This window comes from Mandrillus leucophaeus, unplaced genomic scaffold, assembly GCF_000951045.1.
Source record: "Mandrillus leucophaeus isolate KB7577 unplaced genomic scaffold, Mleu.le_1.0 Scaffold318, whole genome shotgun sequence".
Lineage (NCBI taxonomy): Eukaryota > Metazoa > Chordata > Mammalia > Primates > Cercopithecidae > Mandrillus > Mandrillus leucophaeus.
In genome coordinates this window covers 3,207,657-3,234,384 of record NW_012103343.1, presented here as the reverse complement: position 1 = coordinate 3,234,384, position 26,728 = coordinate 3,207,657, and the positions used below count along the sequence as shown (strand labels likewise).

Below are 26,728 nucleotides of genomic sequence, written 5' to 3'. Positions count from 1 at the left end.
CATCCACTTCCTGAGCTCAAGTGATCTGCCCACCTCAGCCTCCCACGTAGCTGGGCTACAGGCATTTGCCAGCATGCCTGGTTAACTTTTGTATTTTTTTTTTGTAGAGACGGGGGTTTCGCTTCATTGCCTAGGGTGATCTTGAACTCAAGCGATTTGCCTGCCTTGGCCTCCCAAAGTGCTGGGATTACAGATTACAGGTGTGAGCCACCGTGCCCAGCCTCTACTCTTAAATTTAAGGAAAAAATAGTTTTACATACCCCAGTCCTCTCAAGCCTCTGCTTCCTATCCCACACTGGCAATGGAAGGCCAGAATTACACTTTTGCCTCATATGCAGCTCTGTGGTTCTTCAACCGAGCAATTGTTCTAAAAATCTTAATCCTTCAAAGGCTTTAGTTCATATTCCCTGGCCAGGACCTGCTTTCAGTCGCTTCAGATCAAAATGGGTTTAACTGAGTAACTCAAAGACCAAGACAGGGGTAAAGGAAGGACAGCCCAGCACTCAAAGCAAATACAATCATCAGCAAATACCCTTGCCCAAGCCATCACACTTGAGAATTTAAAAGCAGGCTGAGAAAGAGTCCAATAGAGAGGCTCAATCCCTGCATCATTGGAATGTGAGGTACAAAAACTCCCTGGTCAGATTCTCACCAGTATTACCCTCAGCAATAGATTGAAACCATTGATCTGCATACAGAGAGAGGAGGAAGCTAAGTAAAAAGTGATGCTTGCCAGCTCTGTGTATCCTCCACCACCGGTGTGCTAGAAGAAATCCTTACCCTCGAGTGAACATTTGGAAATTTAGTGATATTATTCTTCTTTAAGGCTAAACAGAAAAAAAACAAAAACACAAAATGATGGTTAAGAAAAAATGGGATGAAAATGGAAAGCAACTCAACTTAGTGCTCAACATTCCCAGGCATGTTAGCCAACAGAGGAAGAGAATGGAAAGCCATTACTACAGGAAGTGTTAGATCAAATAAGGGAAGGACGAGTGCATCTTCCCACCCAGCTCTCTGACCACCCAGTTCCAAGCTGCTTTGAAGATTGGCTCCAGAAAGATACAGTCCAGCAGCAAAACTGATACAAACATCAGCCAAGCAGATGACAAGTTTTCTAGCCTGTTAATAAGCACTGGTGGGTAAGTACACTGCAGAGCAGGCAATGACACTCTATGTCCTTTGCTATCAGAGATAGAAGAACATACATAAGTGCAATTCATAGAATAGTTATGCCACAAAATAAACACCCAATTCCATGTCAATCTCAGCACAGGAGTCAATGGCTATGTCCAATTAAGAGTATGTGCTTCCCTTGTCTCTTTTTCTAATCAACTAGACACTGAAGAGAAGTTCGTTTCCTATTAGGCATCAAGAACTAAGCCCAGGAAGTTACTTTGAAAAGTTTGATCGTTTCCCCCCCCACCGAACTTAAAAACAGTGGCATTTTCCAATGATATTTGCTGTTAATATTTCTGGTGCCACCATCCTGACTAAAGCAGCAGGTCAAGATATGATCTGATCACAGAAGGTATAGCCTGGGTTTGACATGGAACAGTGAAGATGTGTGAATGAGATAAGACAGTGGGAGCGCCTAAGCCTTTGTATTCATGTCCTGCCTCACAGCTTTGCTCCAACATGGAATTACTGATAGTTGAACATGGGCATGACATTCAGAAGGAATAGAGGTGGCCTACTAAGGTAGGGTGTCATAAAGCTATGAATTGCCTATATCTACATATACAAGCTAGGTCAAAAGGGCTCCCTGTGTTAAGCTCGTATTACGAGTTCCATCACTGTGGACGTATAAGAGAGTTAAAAGAAAGGCCCAATCTGCAGCTGTGCATAGTTTACAGTTCCTTCTGCAAGTCATTTTGTACTTCAGAGCACTTTGCATTCCTGAGCACTTTCATATGGCAGGTGATTATGCTATCAAATCATATTAACGGGGTACAGGACAAAAGGGCTAGGTTAATATCTGTAAACCTACTAGAACAGTACATTTTGTGGGTTTCTGTTTTGTTTTGTTTTTTGTTTTGTTTTGTTTTGTTTGAGACAGGGTCTCACTCTGTTGCTGAGGCTGGAGTGCAGTGACGGGATCTCCACTCACTACAACCTCCACCTCCTGGGCTCAAGCAATGCTCCCTCCTCAGCCTCCCGAGTAGCTGGGATTACAAGTGTGCACCACCACGCCCAGCTAATTTTTGTGTTTTTTGTAAAGATGGGGTTTTACTATGTTATCATAAGGCTGGTCTCAAACTCCTGGGCTCAAGTGATCCTTTTGCCTCAGCCTCTCAAAGTACTGGGATTACAGGTGTGTGCCACTGCATCCAACCTGAACACAGTAAGTTCTTAATACATGTTAGGAATAGCAGTTATTGTTATTAATGGCTACTATATTGTGTTGAAAGACATTAGCTCAAAAATCTTAGAAGCAATCTACTTGGTACCAATCCTGATTCTCAAAGAAGTGCTCTTAGTATTTCTGCTCTATTTTTCTGAAAATTTCTGTGAACAAGTCTATGAATTCAACTGTCAAACACACCCAGACTGTTACAGCAGTGTGAATACATACATGTATTAAAAGTGGCAGTGAGTGATCAATAATGATTGAAATGCAAAATCATGCAGCATGAGAACACACAATATAACATGATGGAGATGGCAATTCCATGCTAGCATGTTGGTGGGCCCTGACAGACACACAGAGGGGGACATAAGAGATCAAAAAACCTGTAGCAACCTTTTAAGAGCATCAGGTGAGAAAGAGTGATAGTTTAGTAATGGTATTCCTCAGTGAGAACAGGTTCGCAGAAAAACCGAGAGCCACGCTTGGCGGTGCGAGCAGTAAAGGGCACAGTCTTCAGCACTGCATTGAAAATGACAGCCAAACAACACAAACAGAAGAGAATAAAAAGCCAAGATCTATTGCATTAGTACATGGTTAGTGCACTGTTAATCATACCTGGGGATGGGGGATGGGGTTTGGGGGAGATGGGCAGGAAACGGGGAAGGCAATGTATACTCAAGTTAGTTCATAAAGGTACAAAGGAGTTTATCTGGGGCTTTGGGGTGAGTCAGAAAATGAAAAATGCTCCAAGGAGGATAAAAACTGCCCTATAAACAGATATTCATTCCCCTCTTCTAGTAGATTAATGACTTAGATCAAGCAAATAGAAAACGTACATTACATTCATTTTATAAAGCCAGATGTAATTGGGATGGAGGACATTCTAATGAAAAAGGAACTCCAAGTTCTTTGTTTTTTTTGTTTTGCTTTGTTTTTTTAAGACAGAGTCTCGCTCTGTGGCCCAGGCTGGAGTGAAGTGGCGTGACCTTGGCTCACTGCAACCTCCACCTCCCGGGTTCAAGCAGTTCTCCTGTCTCGGCCTACCAAGTAGCTGGGATTACAGGCACCAGCCACCATGCCTGGCTAAGATTTTTGAATTTTTAGTAATGATGGGGTTTCATCATGTGGCCAGGCTGGTTTTGAAGTCCTGACCTCAAGTGATCCACCTGCCTCACCCTCCCAAAGTACTTAGGATTACAGGCATGGGCCACCGCACCCAGCCAGGAACTCCGAGTTCTTAATGAGCAAGGCTGGATGCTTCCTTGACTACAAGTTCATTTTATAGCACTGAGACCAAAAAGTGCTTACCTAGGAAGGAAGTCTATTCCTGGTCTTGCTTAGAGTGGAGTTTCTCACCCAGCATGGAGGAGGCAAGGAGAGGTGCTACAATGAAGGTTTTATCTGGGGGGCATCTACAAGCCCCTGCATTATGTACACTGAAATACCAACAGGCACACGTGCAGAGTGTGTGTGCCATGTATAGAGAATGGCATTTTCATCAGCCACTTACTATCCACTTAAGACCTACACTGCTTTAATCTGGCAGGGAATTCATTATTGACTTCCTTTTTAATCTGTCTAATCTACCTAATCACCGAACCTATGTATTTAATTTCCCTGGGTTTGAGCTGTTGAGAAAAAAATTCGTGGTTTTCACCATTTAGGATCCCAATGTACAATGTTCACTAAGCTATAACAAGAAATGAGACAGGCCAGGCGCGGTGGCTCACACCTGTAATCCTAGCACTTTGGGTGGCCAAGGTGGGCAGATCACGAGGTCAGGAGATTGAGACCTTCCTGGCTAACATGGTGAAACCCCGTCTCTACTAAGAGTACAAAAAAAATTAGCCGGGCGTGGTGGCGGGCGCCTGTAGTCCCAGCTACTTGGGAGGCTGAGGCAGGAGAATGGCGTGAACCCAGGAGGTGGAGCTTGCAGTGAGCCGAGATAGCGCCACTGCACTCCAGCCTGGGCGACAGGGCGAGACTCCGTCTCAAAAAAAATAAACAAAAAGAAATGAGACATCAAGAGTCTAGGAATTCTATTTTTAAAAATCAGGACAGTTGGGGAAATGTGAACTTAATATCAGATATCTGATATTAAGGGATTCTTGGTTGGATGTGATAACGGTGTAAAGTATGTTTTTGTTTTTATAAGAGTCCTTTTGAAGATACATATTGAAATATTTCCAAAGGAAATTCTACATCTTGGTTGTCAAGGGTTGGATATGGGGGTAGGTAGAGTGTACGTGTAACAAGACTGGCCATGAGTTCATAATTTTTGAAGTGGATGAGGGATATATGGGACCTCATCATACTATTTTCAGTACTTCTACATATTATTGGACTGTCCCATTATAAAAAGCTATAAGCATCTGGAAGCTTACAAGCAACATTCATGTGCAACAGACATGAAAGAAAAGTCACTTGTGGCCTCTGCTACTAGTGTCCAAGTTATTATTCTGATCTGTAAAAGGAAGTACAGAAATCTGGGAGAATTGGTTTGAGGAGATAGCATTAAGCTAATTTAATCAGACAAGAACCAGGCTGGGTTAACACACAATTCTTGGCTGATAAAACTAGTTCCCAACCCTGGGCTGGAAGCCTGTTGGCTCATCCAAATTAAAGTACCTACTGACTTCAGTTACTTTGAATGAGTAAAGAGGCTTTTAAAGAGCATCCATGGACTATGATTAGTACATTGCTGAATGGGTCTTGTTCACAGTGTTTATTAATCAGGCAGGTGGCTAGGTGTGGCCACGAGGGAAAAAAAAATGGAGCATTATGACATATCAATAACAATGGAAATCCTTTAAATCAAGGAGCTCTGCTGAAACCTGCAGGGTTCCAATGCAGAGTATTGGGGCAGTATACATGCTGCTGTTAATAGACTTCAAACCCTCTCTGCATCACTCTGGGTGTGAATAAAGTCAACTAATGAACTTGACAACCCTGGACAAAAGAAGCTGTAAAATCTGCATGCATCCCAGTCTAGGTAAGGCCAGTGGGATCTCCACGAGCCACAGTGAAGAAGTATCTTTTACCTGTGATAATATCTTCAATGGCACCATCTTTTCCCTCATATACATGTCTGTTATCTTTAACTTGTCGTCGTCTTAATTCTGCAATTAACTCTTGCTGCTGCCTCTTTGATTTATGAGAAGGAGACTGAGAAGAAAGAAGGGCAGAGATTAGTGAGGCCAGCACCCATTAGGAGTTTGTGAAAATCCAAAATGTGCCTGAGCATTATGTTACTAATAAGCAGCTTCGGCCAAAAACACACACTTCCCACATTCTGCTCAAATGCAGAAAACTCAAGTTTCTGGGAAGGAAACAGGAACTTTCACTAACGAACACACAAAACTTCACCTGGCGGCAACAAGAGACAACTGGTAATGACTACAGACGTCAATTGTGTTACCAGGGATCACAATGAAGAAAACTGTATGCACTGCCAGCCTTTATGCTCTAAGCCCTTCCATCACTGGGTCATCTGATGTGGCTTCTCTGTATATCCAACTAAGTTCCAGATGTCTATAAGCCTGGATATGCTACACAAACATGCTCTTAGCCTCATTCCAGTGGTTATGGAACAAAGTAATGACCATATTTCCATTTGCCAAGTGTCCAGGCACCAGAAGGAAGTGATCAGGATCCTGGGCACACCTAGCTTGCTGGTCCTTCCTTTGGCTTGCTCTAAAGAGCCCTCTCAGCCTCTCCTCGCGGACCTGTCTCATGAGCGTGGCATTTCTTACCTTTGGATCCTGCTGTTCCATCAGAGCTTCTTGCTCCAGGAGTTTTTCCATGAGAGCTTGTTCCTGCTTTTTCCTAAGCTCGTTTTCCTCTTCTGCTTGCTGGATAAATCAGAAGAACCAGAAAGATCATGTTAATGGGAATGATAGCAGCCAAGATTTTTAAAAGTCATTCTTCAGGCATCCTTAGTGAGTTGAGAATTAGAATAAATGGAAGGTTGAGAAGATCTACACTTCATGCCTGTATTTAGCTCTGCTTCTGGGCTACGCTATCTGTCACATCTCTTTAAAAGCTGGGAGCTGAGATTCATCCAGAAGCCCTTTCCTGATGATCCTCTCCCTGTTTGAACTTCCTCTTAGTCTCTGTCCCACACACTGGTGGACACCTACCATCCTGGCAGCTGTGCTCAGTGATTTTGTTTTCCTTTCAGAGACAGTCTGCCTACCTAGAGCTCCTCTGATAGCAGGATCTAAGATTCTTCTGCTTTCTGCCTATTTTTTAGGGGAAAACCCTCATTTCTTTTCATGGCCTCACCAGAGTGACACTCTTGGACTCTCCCATGCCTCACTCCTTCCCAAGGGAGGCAGTGTGACTAGTCCGATGAATCTAGAAGAAAGTGAATAGGCTCACCTCAGCTCAGCCCTCTTGGGCAGTCTTTCTTCTGAAGCTGGCCTCCCTGAAGAGACCTCTAGTTGTCAAGCTGTGAACTGATGGATAGGTCACCTACCTAATTTGCAGCTGAAGTAGGTCACAGACACCACATTTTCCAGCCCAGCAGTTATCAGTAATAAAGTTTACATTTGGGTCTCCATTGCTTTTATTTTCATTTTGGTCTACATGAGAGATGATGTCCTAAAACCCCAACCTCTGCCTACAAAGTCCCTACAAAGTTTCATCTGCTCCACCTATATCCCTGCTGATGCCTCAGGCTTTGAGAAAAACCCCAGCCACTTCCCAACCTGTCTTAGCCGATTTTAAAATATATTTTCTCTTTTGACCTTAGACTTACATGTTTTTGTGAGAAAAAATGGCACAGCACAGGCTATCTCTGCAGCACATAAGCACAGCCAGCCAGTGGGTTTGGGCTACCAAGCACTGCAGACAGCAGCAGTTGGTGGCCTGCAGCTTTCTCGTCACGTGCAAGTTCTCAGAGTCTGGCACATGGAGTTTGTGCCGTGTTTCTGTTCACCCTGACTGCCACAGACATGTTCCCTCTACCAGCAGCTTGTATCTCTACTGCTACATTAAGTCATGCTGAGGGAAGATGGACTAAAAATATTTTGACTTTAGTAAAAGGCCCGATAATGATTTTCCAGAGCCAGCAGCCCCTAGTGGTGTTAGAGAAGTGTCCCCCTATTTCCAATGGGACTTTTCTCAAAAGTGTAGAGAACCCTGCCACATCCCTTCTCCCCTCTGCAATAAACATTCCTCCTACCTCCATCAATGTTATCAGTGCTACATGCAGACAAGCCTGAAGGATATAGATTGAGGTGTTTCCAAGGTCAGCTAAAATCTTCTAACAACCTTCTTGTAATTTCTCAAGTGGACAAATTCTTCTGATACATGCCTCTTTGAGTCATAGGCTTTTTCAAGACCACAGCCCTGGATTATGTCCAAGAGGGCCTCCCATTTAAAGGAAGGGCCACTTACTGATCCACACCAAGAAACAGAGTGCCCATCCTTAAAAACACCATCCTTCAGTCCACACTAGAGAAATGCTGGTCTAAGAGGTCCTAAGCCCCGTGCTAGGACTAACACAAGCAGGCTCTCTTTAACCTCTGCTATATCATGCACCTTCGCCACAGGCCACAGCTCACTTCTACCCATTAAACAATTCCACAAGAGGCCTGGATTTTCAAGTCCTTCACCTTGCCTGCCTAGGTGAACAGTCAATGGGGCAGCAGTGGTCTTGGAGCATCTCTCTTGCCCCAAGGGGGCTGCCAAGAGCTTTGTTTTCTGGCTGAGGCAGAGGACTGGCTAGGTGGAGAAAGGGACCATAATGTTCCTCAGCTTCCACAGAGCCAGGGACTGCTATCTCGTGAAGGCCACCCAGATCTGCTGTCCACAGGAACTGGGAGGTCTCTGCAGAGAGCTGGGACTCAGACACATCTTAAGGAGGGCCTTAACATATACCTTGTATGCTTTCACAAACCGGACGAAGACGGGAAAGAAGACAGAGGGTGGTGTTGTCTTGGGGTTTTCTCCAAAATACTTCACAACATCATCAAAGGCATCCTGTGAAGAAGCAAATTTTTCTTGAATTTCGTTCGGCATTTGAACTGGATGCTCTGGGCGGAACACTGATGCAAAGCAGCCGCCACGAGACAGGCTCCCATGGCCTCGCGTTGCTGCACCTTCCTTACCTCCCAAGATTGCCTAACACCTTTGTGTTTCCTCCAAATGCCTCAGCAGAGGCAATCCGAGGAATGCAATAGTGGGGCACAGGAATTCATCTGCAGGACCTTCTGCCACTTCTACACACATGCATGCACACACATGCACGCACACACCCCACATACAAAACACGGAAACCTTTCTTTCAAGTTCCAAAGGCCGTGGCAGAACCCCTTAAAACCAACAAGGTCAAAAGGGATCTTAGTCACTCTGACCCTAAATCCCACTCCCTTGCTTCAACACTCCCTATGACAGCCTCACACAGGGGACACTCAGTCTCTGCCTGAACTCTTCTATGATATAAGACTGCCACAAACCGGAGGCCCTTCCACTGAATCTGGTTTCTGAGTCCCCATCCCCCAACTTTGCCTCTACCTCCTCTGATGATGTACTGTTCATTCTGTTTTGCAGGCCTGCCTATCAGCAACCCCCAGTATAGTGTAAGATTTCTGAGGACAAGATCTACAGAAACCCAGTACACAGGGAACACTGCTTTGCCGAGCACAGGCCTGATGCATGTGGGCTGAACTGAATACAGGACCCACAATGGAGTGGGTGTTGAAGTGAAAGGGGAGATGGGGGGACAGGGTAGAGAGCCCCAAATTAGAAAAGGACAATGAGGACGGGGCCCTTCCAAGAATAACCCTGGGAATGGTCCCCCTGTAATAATCAATAGCTACACAAGAAATCTACCCTCCACAAACCGAGGGAAATGGAACATTTCTCCCTAAATCCAGGGCCTGCACCACAGGCAGCTTTAATGGATGCAGCCTCTTCACAGGTTTCGGGGGCACCAATACTTGCCTGTGCAATCTTGGCATCATCCTGCAGCTTCTTCAGCTTCCCCTCATTGTTGAGGATGAACTCCTTCAGCAGTGTGTTGTGGTCATGCATGGTGTACTCTCTCTTGGTCAAGTCCATTCCCCTCTGGAGCTCCTTGACATCCAGCAAAACATTCTCAAGGGAGACTGAAGCAGAGAAAGAACATCCCAGTGAAACTCAACGGGGAAAGTCACAACCACAGCGAGTCTGGCTGCTGGGCCAAGTTCTCAGGAGATTCTTAGGCTTACCCAAGGGCCCTAAACCTAGTTTCCAGCTTTTGGCACAGACATCTTTTAATACAAAGAAGCATTATAAGCACTACATTACATTCTTTGCATTCACTAGTTCTTTTGCATCATTAGGTCATTTTGCCAATGAGCAAAAGCAGCATAAAGGGGTTCCGTGGCCTGCCCTTGGTCACACTGCTAGTAGGTGGCAGAGGAGTTCAGGTAACAACTGAGGACTCTAAATCCCACACTTGCACAAAACTCTTCCATTTCTCTTACAAGAAATAGCCTGTCGGTGGGCCGTAGGCTCAGCGGTCCTTATCTGCAGCAAGCCTAAGGTTTTGTGTGTTTTAGAGACAAGTTCTCACAATGTCATCCAGTTCTCACAATGTCACAAGCAGTAGTTCCATCAAAGCTGACTGCACCTAAGTGGTTCCATCAAAGCTCACTGCACCTTCAAACTCCTACCCTGACATGAGTGTTGGGATTATAGACATGAGCCACTGTCTAGCCTATAAACTCTTTTTGCATTTCTCTGACTCTCAAGCAGGGGGCAGCCTTTTGTCTGTTGACCATAGGTTGTATTGATTACTAGGACCCAAAGCAGCCTTGCACAGCTACTTTAACAACCTCTCCCTATTCAGAAAGGATAAGTGTGAACCTTTCTGTCTGCAGTGTGGCCCCTCCCAGGGCAGGCACTGCCCCCGGAACCTCCTGAGCAGCTTCTGTGGGATGCCGGGTCCCAGCTCTGGGCCTCCTTGCCTGACTCAGCTCTGCACATGGACAAATTATTGGTGCAAAAGTAACTGCAGTATTTGCTGAAATACGCTGTTTGATACTGGAATACATTCTTAAATGTGGTTATGTTATACATCATTTTAATGCACATTTCTCACTTTTTTTGCTAATGATGTATTACTTGCTTTTTATATTTATTTTAGACTACAGAAATGACGTTAGACAAAAAGCAAATTCAAGCGATTTTCTTATTTGAGTTCAGAATGGGTTGTAAAGCACTGGAGACAACTCGCAACATCAACAAATGCATTTGGCAATGCATTTGATGGTTCAAGAAGTTTTCCGAAGGACACGCGAGCCTTCGAGATGAAGAGCTTGGTGGCTGGCCATCAGAAGTTGACAACGACCAACTGAGAGCAATCATCGAAGCTGATCCTCTTGGAACCATACAGGAAGTTGCTGAAGAACTCAACATCAACCATTCTACAGTCTTTTAAAGCAAATTTGAAAGGTGAAAAAGCTCAGTAAGTGGGTGCCTTATGAGCTAAGAGAAAATTTTTTTAAAAATCGTTGAAGTGTCATCTTCTCCACTTCTACGCAACAAACCATTTCTCAATCGGATTATGACATGCAACCAAAAATCGATTTTATATGAGAATCAGCAATGACGAGCTCAGTGGTTGGACCAAGAAGCAGCTCCAAAGCACTTCCCAAAGCCAAACTTGCACCAAAAAAAGGTCATGGTCACCGTTTGGTGGTCTGCTGCCGGTCTGATCCACTACAGCTTTCTGAGTCTCAGCGAAACCCATTATATCTGGGAAGTATGGCCAGCAAATCAATGAGATGTACCCCAAACAGCAATGCCTGTAGCCAGCATTGGTCAACAGAAAGGGCCCACTTCTCCATGACAACACCCAACCACACACTGCACAACCAACGCTTGAAAAGTTGAAAAAATTGGGCTACAAAGCTTTGCCTCATCCGCCATATTCACCTGACCTCTTGCCAACCGACTACCACTTTTTCAAGCATCTCGACAACTTTTTGCAGGGAAAATGCTTCCACAACCAGCAGGATGCAGAAAATGCTTTCCAAGAGTTGTTGAATCTAGAAGCATGGATTTTTTTCACTACATGAATAAACAAACATTTCTCATTGGCAAAAATGTGTTGATATTAATGGTTCCTATTTTGATTAATAAAGATGTGTTTTGTTTGTTTTTGAGACGGAGTCTCGCTCTTTTCACCCAGGCTGGAGTGAAGTGGTGTAGTCTCGGCTCACTGCAACCTCTGCCTCCCGGGTTCAAGCAGTTCTCCTGCCTCAGCCTCCCAAGTAGCTGGGATTACAGGCGTGTGCCACCATGCCCAGCTAATTTTTGTATTTTTAGTAGAGACAGGGTTTCGCCTTGTTGGCCAGGCTGGTCTCAAACTCCTGACCTCAAGTGATCCACCTGCCTCAGCCTCCCAAAGTGCTAGGATTACGTGAGCCACCGCACCCGGCCATAAGATGTGTTTGAGCCTAGTTATAATGATTGAAAACTCACAGTCCAAAATCACAATTGCTTTTGCACCAACCTACTAAAACAGTGCAGTAGGTTTTTCCCTCAGTAGACTCACACTGTCTTATCCTTGATTCTCTAACACTTATGATAGTGCCAAGTACATGGGGGGCACTCAAAGGTGTTCCCTGGATAAATGAAGGAGGGAGTGAATACATGAGTGAAGGCATAGAGAATCTGTGTGGGGCAACCTGGGCACCAGAGAGCAAACAGAAAGAACAGTTTTGCCAAGGAGCAACCCAGTCTCCCATTTTCCTCATTGATGTTTTTCAAATGACATCATTTGGACCAAACAAAATGAACTAGTACCCACTGGTCAGATACAAATTATAATAGCTTTTTAACATTTTTCTTAATTAGAATTGTGAGGTGTAAGAACTAATTTAGGCAAAGGGAAACTTGAAAGGAGGAAAATCACTTGGTAAGAACAGAAATTCTGCCTGCTGTCTAAATGAGCCCCAAGCTCGTTCTAGGTCTATCCAGCCTGCATCATATAGTTCTTCACAGAGAGTCATCTCCATCTGCCTCTCAGTCTCCACCACAGCGTCTGCAGCATTTATTCCCGTAACAAGTGCATCATCTCATTCATTCATTCATTTGTTCACTTGTTCATTCATTTATTTCCAACATCCAATTTTCAGGGGCTGAGAGAAATAGATAAATAAAACCTGATATACCCTTAAGAAGTGCACAGATTGGCCAGGCATGGTAACTCACACCTGTACTCCCAGCACTTTGGGAGGCTGAGGCGAGAGGATCACTTGAGCCTAGGAATTCAAGACCAGCCTAGGCAACATAGGGAGACCCCATCTCTACAAAAATTTTAAAAATTAGCTGGGCATAGTGGTGTGTGCCTGTGGTCCAAGCTCCTCAGGAGGCTGAGATAGGAGGATCGTTTCAGCCTGGGAGGTCAAGACTGCAGTGAGCTGTGATCATTTTACTGCACTGTGGCCTGGGCAACAGAGCAAGACCCTGTCTAAAAAAAAAAAAAAAAGTGCACAGATTGCAATGGACATGCAAATTGTTGTAATACAGTATGAGAAATCTTGTATGAGAGGGTGGAACAGAGTGCTCTTTAGTGAGAACACAGAAGCAGCAGCCATTTACCCTAGCTGAGTTGGAGAAGGCCTCACCCTCAAAAATTTCATATGCCTGAGGTATCCCATAGGAATCTGAATTTATAATAAACACTGGCTGCTTATGGTTCAATATCATAATTTGAGAATCACAGCCTGTAACTGACTGTAAGGTCAATCTGCGTATCATTCCTTTTTCTAATATGCTTTTCAGAGAACATGGTATACTGGGTGATACACTTCATGAAAAGTAAGACCAGGTTTCTAGTCCTGTTTCTATCACTTTCTACTCATGTGACTTTGGGCAACACATTTAACCTCGAAAAATCTCAATTTCCTTACCTCTAACAATGGAGATACTATTACCTTGTACATCCCAGCTATCTTAGAGTCACAGATGATTTAAATGAGAAAATGTATACCTGTCTTAGCAAAGTAGCAACCAAGAAGTGCTGATAATTTAACTAGTGTCCAGGCAAAGGCAAAATGTTTACAACTACCACACTTGAGCAAGTAGAATGGCACAAAACCAAATTAAAAGTGTTTGTTGGGTGATGATTTTCAGATTCTCATTCTCACATTTCATACAACAGCAGCAGAATAAAAAGGGCAGTGAATAAAGGAGGGAAGGGACATGACGCTCAGCGGTCTGTATTTTACAGAAAGGACACAGAGATCACCTTTACGCCCACGTTCTCTTCTGCTCTCAGGGGTGGACACCACCACAGCCGATGTGTTCCAGCTCAGAGTGGCTGACTTCTTAGCCTTGGCTTTTTAAATGGGTTCTGAAAAGTGTTTAAGCAGGGAATGGCTCCACCACAATTAAAGGCATTAATACCCAAGACAAACGGTAATAGCTGAAATCAAGTACCTGCAGCAGCTTTTTCCACATAATGAAGCTCATTATAAAACAGGGACACTTGGTGATATTTTTCTTTCACCACATTGGATATATAGTGCAACAGTGTTTGCTTTCTGTCTGTTGACTTTGTATCTAAGAGCTGAAAACAAAAGGGAACATGGGTTAGGTACAAGAGTAAAGGGTAACGGGAGAGCTACCCCTCAGATGACGATTTCCCACCCAGAGTCATTAACTGAGTAATGGTCGCCCAACAGGCTGGAGCATTCCCAGAGGAGGGTCAGGATTCCATTTGTTCCTTAGTGAACCAGTCCACTGATGCTTAACTGGCTCGAGAACTTTCCAACCAGGGCACATGCTTAACTATAGGGATGACTCTAAGCACCTGAGAATGGTTCACAGCTTTCCTCTATAATAGTTCCTCTTTACCCACAGGTTTACTTCCCATAGTTTCAGGAAACCTGCAGGTTTCAGGTATCCAAAAATATTAAGTAGAAAATTCCAGAAGTAAACAATTCATCAGATTTGAATTGTGCACCACTCTGAGCAGCATGATAAAACCTCACACATGCCATTCCCATCCCTCCTAGACCTAGAATCACCCTTTTGCCAAGTGGATCCATGCTGTAAACATTACCTGCCATTAGTCACTTAGTAGCCATCTGGGTTATCAGGTCAACTGCCGCCTATTGCAGTGCTTGTGTTCAAGTAACGTGTTTTATTTCACTGCTCTTTTTTTTTTTTTTTTTTTTTTTTTTAAACTTGGAGTCTCGCCTGAGTTCAAGCGATTCTGCCCCCTGAGTAGCTGGGATTACAGGTGCCCGCTACCAAAAATTAGCCCAGCTAATTTTTGTACTTTTAGTAGAGACAGGGTTTCGCCATGTGGGCCAGGATGCTCTCAAACTCCTGACTTCAGGTGGTCCGCCTGCCTCAGTCTCCCAAAGTGCTGGGATTACAGGTGTGAGCCACCATGCCTGGCCTATTTTATTTTTCAGTTACTATGAATCTCTCACTATGCCTAATTTATAAATTCAACTTTATAACAGATACGCATCTCTAGGAAAAAAATAGTGTGTATATAGGATTCAGTACTATCTGAGGTTTTAGGCATCCACTGGGGTCTTGGATCACAGCCCCCATGGATAAGGGGGACACTGATTACTGGACTTACATGAACTCTCCCAGCCCTGCATCTACTATCCCACCTTCCTTGCCTTAAAAGAAGGATGGCTCTAATTTTAGTGCTCTTTGAAGTGAAGAGCCGGAGGAGAAATGGGGATGTAGAGCCAGCAGGTGCGTGCAGGTGCCTCCTACACAGCAGGGCTCCTATGCTCCAGTTTTTACATTTAGCTTAGCCCCTCCCTTATTTCCTAGCCTGTGAAGACCTGAAACAGACATGCTTAACTGATCACGATCTGCTGGAGGCCAGCACTGTGACTGACGGGACACTCCTTATTAAATAACTAGCTCCCTGGTCTAGGGACTCAACCCACTGCCCAGCCTTCTCATGTGGCAATCATGTTAGGCCTGCACAGCCTGGAGGGAGTCCACGGGGGATTTTCTCTAGACCTGTTCACATTAGGTAGGTGACTCTGAAAATTAGAGCACCTTGCATGCAACAACAACAAAAAAATTTAAGAAAATATAGAAAAGTACTTACAAAAACAGTTTGAAAAAATTCCCTGATTCCATCCAACCTCTGCTAATATTTTAACCTACTTCCATTGTCTTTCTCCCCACATAGTTTACTTAGCTGAAATTCAACTGTATATGCAAAGCATACCCTGCTTTCTTTTCTAAACACAAACCTTTCTTGGAACACTCTTTATCAGTATGTTAATGGTGGAAGAATAATAGTTCACTATATTAACTAGCGTTACAGCACATTTAATCATTCCCACAGACCTTTAGATTGTTAATTTGCAATTATAAATAAAATACAGCATTCAAAATTCAGACACTTGAGAAAAGATTCCGAGAAATGGAAATACTGGCCGGGCACGGTGGCTCAAGCCTGTAATCCCAGCACTTTGGGAGGCCGAGACGGGCGGATCACGAGGCCAGGAGATCGAGACCATCCTGGCTAACACAGTGAAACCCCGTCTCTACTAAAAAAATACAAAAAACTAGCCGGGCGAGGTGGCGGGTGCCTGTAGTCCCAGCTACTCGGGAGGCTGAGGCAGGAGAATGGCGTGAAGCCGGGAGGCGGAGCTTGCAGTGAGCTGAGATCCGGCCACTGCACTCCAGCCTAGGCGACAGAGCTAGACTCCGTCTCAAAAAAAAAAAAAAAAAAAAAAGAAATGGAAATACTGAGTCAAAGGGTATGAGTAATTACAAGTTCTATGTGCTCTCTGTCAATGGTGTTCCAGAAAATTAGTACCAATTGAAAATATTCATCAAAACATCCCCCACCACCCTAACTTCATCTCTGCCAGCCATCTGTCCTTCAGACAGCTCTCAGATTTCTTTTAGTCCACTCACCAGATCTAAACTCTGAAGTTTAAATCCATAAACTGCTCCTCTTTTACTGCTATTCATGTAGTTTCCGAGGGCTAAGATGATCTGCAAAAGAGAAGGTGAAAACAGAAGCCCATCAGTTCAGCACATCAGGCACTGAATACAGCTGAAGTAGCCCTTCATACCTACAAGAAAAACTGCACTTGCCTCCAGAATTTTCTTGAGTTTCTGGGACGACTTTATAGAGACAGATGCTGCTATAATCGCATGTAGTTGCTAGATTCCAATCAAAGAAAGAAAAAGGGGGGGAAAAAGACATGTTAAAAATGGGAAACTAATTAGCAATTAAATATTAACACAGAAGAAAACAGGCCTGCATTTAGAGCATACAATCTTCATGATGAGAGTCTACTTTTCCAAAGTATAACAAATTTAATTGTCTTGCTAGGTTTCAGGTAATATTGTTACATGCAAGGTCTTTACTGAAACTGTTCACAATAGCAAGTAACGTAGGAACTTGCTTGTCACAAAATCTGTAACCAATCTATAACCATTAAGACTCAGAGTTAAGAGTCCATAGCTTCTTCTGGTAGAACTTAATTTCCTGCCCACCACCTCTAGTCATGTCATACAATTAATATTTTTAAATCAATGGAGGAGGCATCAAAAAAAAAAAAAAAAAGGCAGGGGGGAATATAATACCCCCAGAAGTTCACAGAACATGTTTTCAACAGACATACTACTATAAGCAGAAACCAACAAATTTATGTAGAAACAGAACTGGGAAAGAACTGACTACTATAATCAGTAACAAAGTTTATTTAGAAACAGAATTGGGAGAGAACTGAAGTTTATGATATTCATAAATCTCCACAAGATTAACACAAGGGAATGAGAGATGGTTGGCTATTATGTCTATATCACCACAGTTTACTGTAACACACTTACAAGAAAGAAAACTCTTATGGTAAATTTAAAGCTTTCAGCAAAAGCTTGTAAGTCTGCTCACTAAGGAGAGGGCAGCATTTTTAGAAATGAAAGTCACATTTTCACTCCTGCCAACCCCGTCAGAGGACTATTATCTTCAGGGGGGAACCAAGTTTGAGAAAAGAACCAAGTTTCTTTGTCCTCTGCCTTTTGAAATTTAGAGAACATCTGTAGACACACAAAATGGCATTCTTTCGGAAGAACAGCAATATGGAATATGAACATTCCCCATTTTTTCAAATTTACTTTGCATATATAATGTGGAAAAGATGGACAATTTAGAAAGTTCTGGGAAGGAGTCTTTAGAACCCAACACACTGAGTGCACCTCTGGGAGAGACTTTAAAAAATTATGATTCCACATTTCTTTGGACCCCCCTCCCCTGCCAGAGTTGGTCCACTCACAGGAGTCAGCATCTGAATGCTTTCAGCAAAGTTCCCAATGAAAGCCATGATAGTCATCTTCTGCATGAGCCTCTCGATTTTACTAAACTGCATCATGAACCTGTCTTCATCTGACAAGTTTTCCAGAGGCTTCCTTTCCCGCTCGTAGAGCCGAAGCACTTTCACTTCATTCTCAGTTGGCAGGAACCGCATTAAGCATTCCACAAAGTCTACAGGCAGTGTCTTCAAGTCAAATCTAAAGACGGATGTGGAGAGATTAGCCTTAGAGAGAAAAAACCTCCTACCCCTTTTTCAAGTTCATCCTTCTTTTCAGGTCCGTCCATCCATCCATCCATCATCCATCTGGTACAGCTCAGCAAATACCAAATCAATGAGTCTAAGATTTCTCCACTTGTCCACCCTGGTCCTGGTGCTGAGGCTTGACTATGCCTCAGGTAACTTAATTGGTTCTTCCTGAAAACCTGGACCTTGTCACAACTGCCATCCTCAGTTTTTAGGGGACTGGCATAGCTCTAAGCCTCTGGAATCAGGAGTAAATGAAAATAGGAAGAGGTAGAACCAAGGCCAAAGCATCTGATGGTTTAATGGTTTAAGGACATAGCTGACAGGCATTGTGAAGTACTACTGCTAATTCAGGAGATTAACACTGTACACATTATCACAGAATATCTGCTGAATTATGTAAAATATTTCAATTAAACCAATAGTCTGGTAGCATTTTTTCTTCTTTGGGAAAAAAATGCATCCAAATGCCTGTATTATCTGAATGTTTTAGGTCAAGTGTGTACATTCCTTGAAGTTCTTTTTGGATATATGCTTAATTTGAACAAATTAAGTATTTGTTACAATCTCTATTCTCTATTATTCTCTGGACAATCTTTGTTCAGCTAAATAATAGAATTACATTTAATCATCATGACAAACAAGATATATAAAGATTTAAAGCCAGGCTGCACTTCAGCATTCAATGTCAGAAATGAGAACAGACTGTAGGAGGCACTGGACTACGAGATTATCACCCTGGCTGAGGACACAAAATTGGAACAAAGGATTTCTCAGGGTCATGTACACCTCTAAGTCTGTAACCAAAATTTACAAGATAATGCATTTATAAATAATTAGTTCCTAAAACATTTAATAATGTCTTCGTCACATTTGAAAGTCACCATGGCCACAAGAATAGAAGGATTCTTCTAATAGAGAAGTAAAACCAATGCCTTCTATGCAGTTCAAGAGTAAAAAATGAACTTTGTTTAAAATGTCCTGAAAGTACTAAAAGCAAAACAATTCATTCCTGTTGTTATGAATTAAAATATGCATCTGTATCATATTTGCGTCTGGCATTGAGCTGTATCATTCCACAAATGCCATCAAATTTGTATTCAACAAATCTGGATAAAATTCAGATACTCCAGAGAAAACTGACATCTTCTACCTTTTCTTAACATCTGCCACACTCAGCTCAACTTTCCTTTTATGTAAGCATTGCTGGAGGCCCGCATAAGAGATAATAAATGATGTCACAATCCAGATGTTATTCTTCTAAAACAATTAGTTACTCGTTCTAACACAACACTCCCCGGGGTGATTTCTGGTCCACCTCTTTCGTGTTGGCATCATATGCAACTTTGAAGTAGCACACACAGAGTTCAGGAGATCTCTGAAGTATGGATATCAAAAATTGCTCCAGCTTTTATCTTAGCTCTTGCCTCACTATTGAAATATTTGTCATCTACTAATTCATAACTTTCTCATTTTCATTTTATTATAAACTAACTAGAATATAATTTTCCTGAACTTACACATGAATAGCTTTACATATTTCATCAGCAGTCTTTCCAGCTTTCCTTAAAGTTATGGCAAGATTTTTGGCCCTGTTTGCTTCTAGTAATGTCACTTTGTTTGATCCCTTCTGTGGTATCTTCTGTTTGCTTGAAGAAAGATCAATGGCAGGACCTTGGGCTTTTGTCTTGAATATTTCCTCAAATTCATCCACATTTAAATCCTAAGGTAGAGAGGAATGACCATGGAAAATTGGATTATATTTAAAAATGAAGTCTGGAAGCCACCAGTTAGTTTCTTAAGCAAAGACATTACTTTTTCTATTAAGTACTTGTCTTTGGCCATGGCTTGCTCTATTTTTCTTGTTTTTGTTAGAGTACAAATTCTGGCACATACACAAAAGTGAACATAGGCTGGGTGTGGCGGCTCATGCCTGTAATCCTAGCACTTTGGGAGGCCAAGGGTGGATCACTTAAGGTCAGGAGTTTGAGACCAGCCTGGCCAACATGGTAAAAGCCGCTCTCTACTAAAAATACGAAGAATAGCCAGGCGTGGTAGTGTATGCCTGTAATCTCAGCTACTTGTGAGGCTAATCAGAGAACTGCTTGAACCTGGGAGGCAGAGGTTGCAGTGAGCTGGGATTGCACCACTGCACTACAGCCTGGGCGACAAAGCGAGACTCCTTCTCAAATAATAATAATAATAATAATAATGATAATTAAAAAATAAAATAAAATTAAAATTAAAAAAGTGAACATTAGACTACCGATTCTAACCCACCAATTCAATTGCTTTTCAATAATTAGCTTGCATAGACAGCTGCCACAGATTAAAATTATCTATCAAATAAGGCAGTGAGTGTGGTAATTGAGTTCTTATTCACTTACAGTCTGAAAGTTTTTATGTCTTTCAATTAAGGGAAGGAATTATTATGTCAGATCTATATTCTGTGGCATACACTGAAAATGCTCAAAAGCATTTATTCTAATTTAACATAACTCTTTAAACACAGTTTTAGAGCCACCTTACAAAATAGTGTCAAATGTTTTTCTCCGATATTACATATCTGTTTCTTCTTTACATCAAGGGACTTATAACACTAGTACTTTATCTCTGACACTTCCAGGTTAACAGAACACCCATGTTGGCTTTGCTGCACAGAGCGCACCTCTAGTTTCTAACCAATGAGAAAAATACCTCCAGAATTCGCTCATCATCAATTTCATTGAAGACTGTGCCATTGATCTGATTGGGCTTCAGAGCAACCCAGTTAAACACTGGCATTCGGAACTTTGTCTTGATTGGCTTCTTAATTTTCACAGCTAAAGACATCAAAGAGAATGGAATTAAGATCCCACCAAAAGTCTACGACCCTCAGAAACAATCAGACAACAGTCCTTGCAGATGACACTTTAACACTGGAGGAAGGTTGGCAAGAGGCGCGCAAGTAGGTGTTTAAAGCTGGTAAACAACACACATGGCTTCGGCCAGAGCCAGTTGAGGTCATCATTTGATTGTATTAAAAGCCGTCTAAGGGCCAAGGGTTGATTTTTTTTTTTTTCTTTTAACTCAGGCAACTAATTTGCTGCATTACAGTTACAATATTAGGACGATGGTTGGGACAAATAAATAGTGTTGGAGAGCAAAGATTATTACTCATGTTATTAGATAGCAAAGAGGGCAAAAACTTGCCATATTTGGACATCCTAAATTCTTGGTTGTGGACCACATATTTACAAACAAACCTTAGAAGATGATCAGGGAGTGCAGATAGTGGCTGACTAGACTACCAGGAGTATAACGTCATGAAGGCTGACTTTCCACCAGGGCAAGACCTTCCTGTGGGTGATTCCGATGTATTGGCTGCCGAGTTATTTTAAGCAGACTAAGGGCTATGAAAGGCCTAATGAGAAAATAGGTTTTTGAGGTTTTGAGGTCTTGCTCTGTCACCCAGGCTGCAGTGCAGTGGCGCAATCATGGCTCACTGCAGCCTTGACCTCCCAGGCTCAGGCAATCCATTCACCTCAGCCTCCAAGTAGCTGGAACCACAGGTGTGTGCCACCATGCCTGGCTAATTTTTATATTTTTTATAGAGACAGAGTTTCACATGTTGCCCAGGCTGGTCTCAAACGCCTGGACTCAAGCAAGCTTCCCCACTCGGCCTCCCAGAGTGCTGGGATTACAGAATTAAGCCATCTTGCCCAGCCTAAGAAAACGTTTAAGACGACAGAACAAAAAAAGGGGTAAATACAGAGCAAGACTCTGTCTTAAAAATAAATAAATAAAAGGGGGGAAAAAAAGGAAAATAAATTGCAGGGCATGGTGGCTCAAAGTCTTAGCACTTTGGGAGGCCAAGGCAGGTGGATCACCTGAGGTCAGGAGTTCAGGACCAGCCTGGCCAACATGGTAAAACCCCCGTCTCTACTAAAAATACAAAAATTAGCCAATTGTGGTGGTGTGCACCTGTAATCCCAGCTACTCGGAAGGCTGAGGCAGGAGAATCACTTGAACCCGGGAGGCAGAGGTTGCAGTGTGCCGAGATCATGCCATTGCACTTCAGCCTGGGCAACAAGAGTGAAACTCCATCTCAAAAAAAAAAAAAAAGAAAGAGAGAATGAGAGAGAGAGAAAGAAAAGAAAGAGAGAGAGAGGGAGAGAAAGAAAGAGAAAGACGGAAAGAGAGAAAGAAAAAAAGAGAAAGAAAGGAAAGAAAGAAAGAAAAAGAAAGAAAGAAAGAAAGAAAGAAAGAAAAGAAAGAAAGGAAGGAAAAAGGAAGGAAGGAAGGAAGGAAGGAAGGAAGGAAGGGAAGTCTAGAAAGAAATCAATCTAGAAATTGTATTGATTCTCAGATTCAGAAATGGCCACAGTCCCTTGCCCTTCTTTTTGAAAAGCAAGTTATTCCCAGGAGTCAGCTGTGTTTGACTAGGAGGTATTGATACACTCATTAAAAATACTGAAAATCTCTTAATAGAGAAAATGGGATGTATCTTTAAGGGACTATGGTGAGTGCCAACTCCTCTCACTGTGAGGGAATATGCCAAAAAAGGTAATCCATTTAAAATTATATTTATCTGTTATATATCATAAAGAAGTCTTCCCAAACCATTTAGCCATATACATTCAGCTTCATCAGTCTGTCCTGGGTAGCCCATCACACTACTTGGGAGCTTCACTATTTGTCATTATTAGCAAGACAGGCAGGAGAACTTCAGTGCTTCAGTGCAGAACAAAATAAAAGCAACACACGACTAAGCTTGTAGCTGGCTGCCTGCCTGCTTGCCTGCCTCAGTTGGCGTTAAATGACACAGACGGTGCCTCTCATTCCTCCAGAGTTACAAAGGCCATTTAAACAGCAGGAATGTCATCTGATAAATCCACACAAAAGCATGCAGAAAAACAGACACAGCTTTAGCCAAACCAGGCCTCTCCACCACCAAACGTGACACCTTTGTCCCCACTACCCCACAGTGTCAGATTCCTCACCATACAGCATTTTGTCTACACTACCCAGGAAAACAGATGTTCTCAACGGGACAAAGGAACAGACTTTCCTCTAGCACTTGCTCTTGCATTGCCTCTGGCACTTCGGCAATGTCAGGGATCGGGGAGCAGCGGAAGGGCTGCAGAGGAGTCTTTTCATAACCTGAGGTGACAGGCTGGTGCCAATGGCTTCCTACCTTCCTCCCACGGACATAGTAGGCTCATGACGCTTGCTAGAAGTTTGCCATCTGCAACCACTCTTCTAACTGTTTAGCAAGGTCGGGAGTAAGCCTGAGATCAGAACACAGGCAAGAAAGTTCTCCTCCTTGAAAAGGTTTACCTGGCTTTAACCAGGGTGGGAGTGAAGAGGAGGAAGGCACACAGGTGACCACTGGACACACTGTGTCCCCACGGTTCAGGCCAAAGGCGGGTAAGTGCTCCCTGGAGTGGGCCAGAGACTAGCATGAGGGAGGGAATGGAAAAGGGGCACCTGGCACCTTTTCTTTTGTTCTTTTTTCCCTAGAGTAGATCTAAAATCCTTTTAGAGTTGAAGCCTCAGATACAAATATAAAAATTAAAAGAAGAAGGAAAAAAAAAAACTTTCCTCAGAGGGAATGGAAGAGGGCATGTGAATCCAGGATGTCTTCTTCAAGGACAATAATCTCTTGTGTAGGTTCAACTAGAATGTGTGGGCAAACCTGGAATCATCATCAGCCGCCACCAAGACTTCCCGCAGACACAAAGTCAAAATGCAATGGATCAAAGCAAAATGGAGTGGAAAGATGTCAAGGCACAGTGTGACCAACAGAAACACATGGCAAATACTCAACACACTCAGTGAGGAGCAACCTACAGAAAAGCTTGATTGGCCCATCTTTTGTGGAAGCAGAAAGAACAGAGAAAATACAAAAAAAATTAGATATGGTTAGAGTCAAGTGGCTCAGCAGTTCACGCACTCAGCATAGAATTTCATGCTTCTTGGACACATTTCACAAGGCAGCGCAGAGCCAAAAATTCATTTCCATTCAGGCCTGCCTCCAAGACTCAACTATTTTGTTTAAAAAATTATCCTCTTTAGAAGAGGGAAGAAAAAAAATTATTTCATCATAGTGGTACCCAACAGCAATACTGAACTGTACTAGGCATTTCATAGGATAGGAATAATTTTTACATGAAAAACAATCAACCAAAGTCCAAATTCACATTGTGATGATCCAAGCACATCCTCCCAAAGAGACAGCAAAGGTTCCATCTGCTCAGCAGTCTGTCTCAGGTGACCTACCCAGGGAAAGGGAGCCAGATTGTTCTATCACAGACTTGAGAAAGCAAGCCTTATTCTTCAAATGCGTATTTCACACTACTAATATTTTCTCTATAAAATACAAAGAAAACTCTCAACTAGATAAACTATGGGGCCCTCCTCTTGGTCTTCTGTCTTGGCCACCTGCCCATTGAAAAGATAAGACCCTCCTGTTGCCTGTGGATCCAGAGGCCAAGTGATGTCATAGGTTTCTGACTTCCCAGGAGGCCTAAGAATATCAGCGAGGCTCTGTCTCTTGGTTCTACTGGGGGCATCCTAATTCTGTCTGGCCTCTTGGTTCCAGAGTGACAGAGAGTTACTGAACACACTAGCAAAAACATCTCACCAAATGGGCTTCAATCACTAGGTATTAGCAGTCTAAATAAGGATGAATAATAAAGAGGGATTAAAAGCCTTGTAGAAATTGCCTGATCTCAAGCTATCAAAGACTCATAAGGGTCTTGTAATGCTTCCAAGACATCCCTCACAATCATTTAGTGAACACTTATGGAAATAAAGAGTTCCTCTATTTCTACCTACAGTCCTCTAAATTGCATAAGCCACAACAGGGACCACTTCCAAGTATAGCAAACCCTAAAAGCAGTTGGTTATCAGCCGAGCACAGAGCTCTACACATTAAAATACTGAGGCAATTGACAGAGCCAACACATTTTTAAAATCAAGCAGTGGGAAGAGCCCAAGCAAATTAATAAATAGATCAATCACACAGGACATGGCCCCTTGGAGGGAAGCTCTGGACACATCTCAGCCTCTGGGCTCTCACTCAGCTAAGGCGGTTCTGAGTTCTATGTTAGTGCTCAGGTGTGTGGAAGTGGGTGCTAAATCACACGTTAGTGTTTGTCAGAGACAAAGGAAGCAGCCCTAAATGAGACACCACAGCAGACACGTCTCACAGCAAGTGCTCCTTGGGGGCTACCAAGAGTGCCTAATCAGGGTGGCCAGGTGCACGGGACAATTATGGGTTTCCACACCCAGTTACTGACAACAGCCTGGTGGTGGAACACATTCCCAGGGCTTGATATGAGGTTTCCTGTTTGTCTGTTTATATTCCATAGTCCATCAGTTCCAGGATGACTCTCCTCCAACTTTTCTCCTTCAGAAGTAATAAAAGTTCTAGAAGAAAGTGGTAGACGGGGAAAATCTTGAAGGGTAGAAATAAGTCACCAATTTACTGTGAACCTTACTGTGAACTGGAATCTTGTTTGTTTCCCTGACAGTTTTATCTAGAAGTCGGGGTGGAAGTAAAACCATGGATCTGATGTGGAGTGAATTTATTCCAGGTGACTTTGGGGCATCCAAAAGGGCTCCAGTCACTGGGATGAACGAGCCCTGATGACCGGCTGGCAGAGCTGCAGATGGGAGCCTGGAAGGGATGGAGATGGGGAAATCTTTACCGCTAAGACTGGCTTTTAGACTTTGGGCAAAAGGCTCTGAAAACTATCACAGCCTTGGAAATGGAGGCCATTAGAGTGGTAGTTCTTCATTGCAAATAAGAGACCTCATGAACAGTCTGAAGTAAATGAGGAGGCAGAATTACCCCATGTCACAGGGATGGCAAAGCTTAGAGCAATTCCAAATGCTAGGGAAACACTTCAGTACCGGGAAGATGGCTTGTAGCATCAATCATTGTTTCCGTGTGTCAAAACAAAGAACTTAGATTTCAAGGCATTAGAGTGACTCTCTTCCTCCTGCTCTAACCCCTACCTCCCATTTTATTTCTGGTGAGGTGAGGATGCTGTTTTCTATCTTCTGGTTGGCAAGAGGACATGAATTATTTGGAAGCATTTTAAGGCATGATAATATGGCTGTTGGCAACACCTCCTCCTTGAAGTTTAAATCCACTCTAGCAAACTCTGATATTCTCAAATGCTCAGAAGACATGCCTGGAAGCCTACATCGGGCAATTACACATAAAAGCATGTTTCCCTTTTATAGATGACATCATAAATACCATTAAAAAAAAAAAAAAAGATCCAGAAGCACTCAATGTCTGTGCCTAATATTGAGCTTTGACTACTACAGGTAGTATCTGTATTGACTACTCCAGGTGTCCAGAAAGTATCTGCTGAACCCACAAAAATGCACTGATCCTCAAGCAGGTAGCTTGTCTCTCTTCCATTCTCTAGGTGGGGCCAGTGGAAGGCAGGACGATGGTGTAGGAGATCAGAACCTCCCATTGTGGGGTATGGTTGTGAAAAAGACTACTCAGAGCAAAGTGTCTCCCATGCATGATGATGTCCCCTCTACTGGCTACATCAGCAGGAATTTCTTACACTAGAAAGAGATACATGTCATTGCAAGAGACCTGGACTTTGAAAAAACAGCTTCAACTCTCCGAGATAAGACAGCCTTTCTGATATGAGTACCTGGATTTGAATTCTGTGCTCTTACCTGCTAATCCTGAGTTGAAAACCACTGTGGGTGAAGATGTTCCAGGCAGCGGGGGTGCAGAGGGAAGGGGAGGTGCTAAGGGAGGAGCTGGTACAGTCTCAGCTACAGGGCCTGGGAGAGGAGGAGGAGGAGG

The 26,728-nt window shown here is 43.1% G+C and overlaps 1 protein-coding gene across 1 annotated transcript in view; it reads right to left on the bottom strand.

Annotated features, from left to right (window-relative positions):
* The window catches only part of FMNL2 (formin-like 2), a 131,391-nt gene that overhangs the window by 3,542 nt on the left and 101,121 nt on the right, over window positions 1-26,728 (bottom strand). The window contains exons 15-26 of the mRNA XM_011987853.1: window positions 26,596-26,728; window positions 20,602-20,726; window positions 19,425-19,627; window positions 17,623-17,857; window positions 16,439-16,507; window positions 16,256-16,336; window positions 13,787-13,916; window positions 9,299-9,462; window positions 8,234-8,335; window positions 6,103-6,201; window positions 5,392-5,515; window positions 734-827 (exon numbers count right to left, since the gene is read on the bottom strand). Coding sequence (XP_011843243.1) covers window positions 734-827; window positions 5,392-5,515; window positions 6,103-6,201; window positions 8,234-8,335; window positions 9,299-9,462; window positions 13,787-13,916; window positions 16,256-16,336; window positions 16,439-16,507; window positions 17,623-17,857; window positions 19,425-19,627; window positions 20,602-20,726; window positions 26,596-26,728 — 1,559 coding nt within the window. The remainder of the gene's footprint in view (window positions 1-733; window positions 828-5,391; window positions 5,516-6,102; window positions 6,202-8,233; window positions 8,336-9,298; window positions 9,463-13,786; window positions 13,917-16,255; window positions 16,337-16,438; window positions 16,508-17,622; window positions 17,858-19,424; window positions 19,628-20,601; window positions 20,727-26,595) is intronic.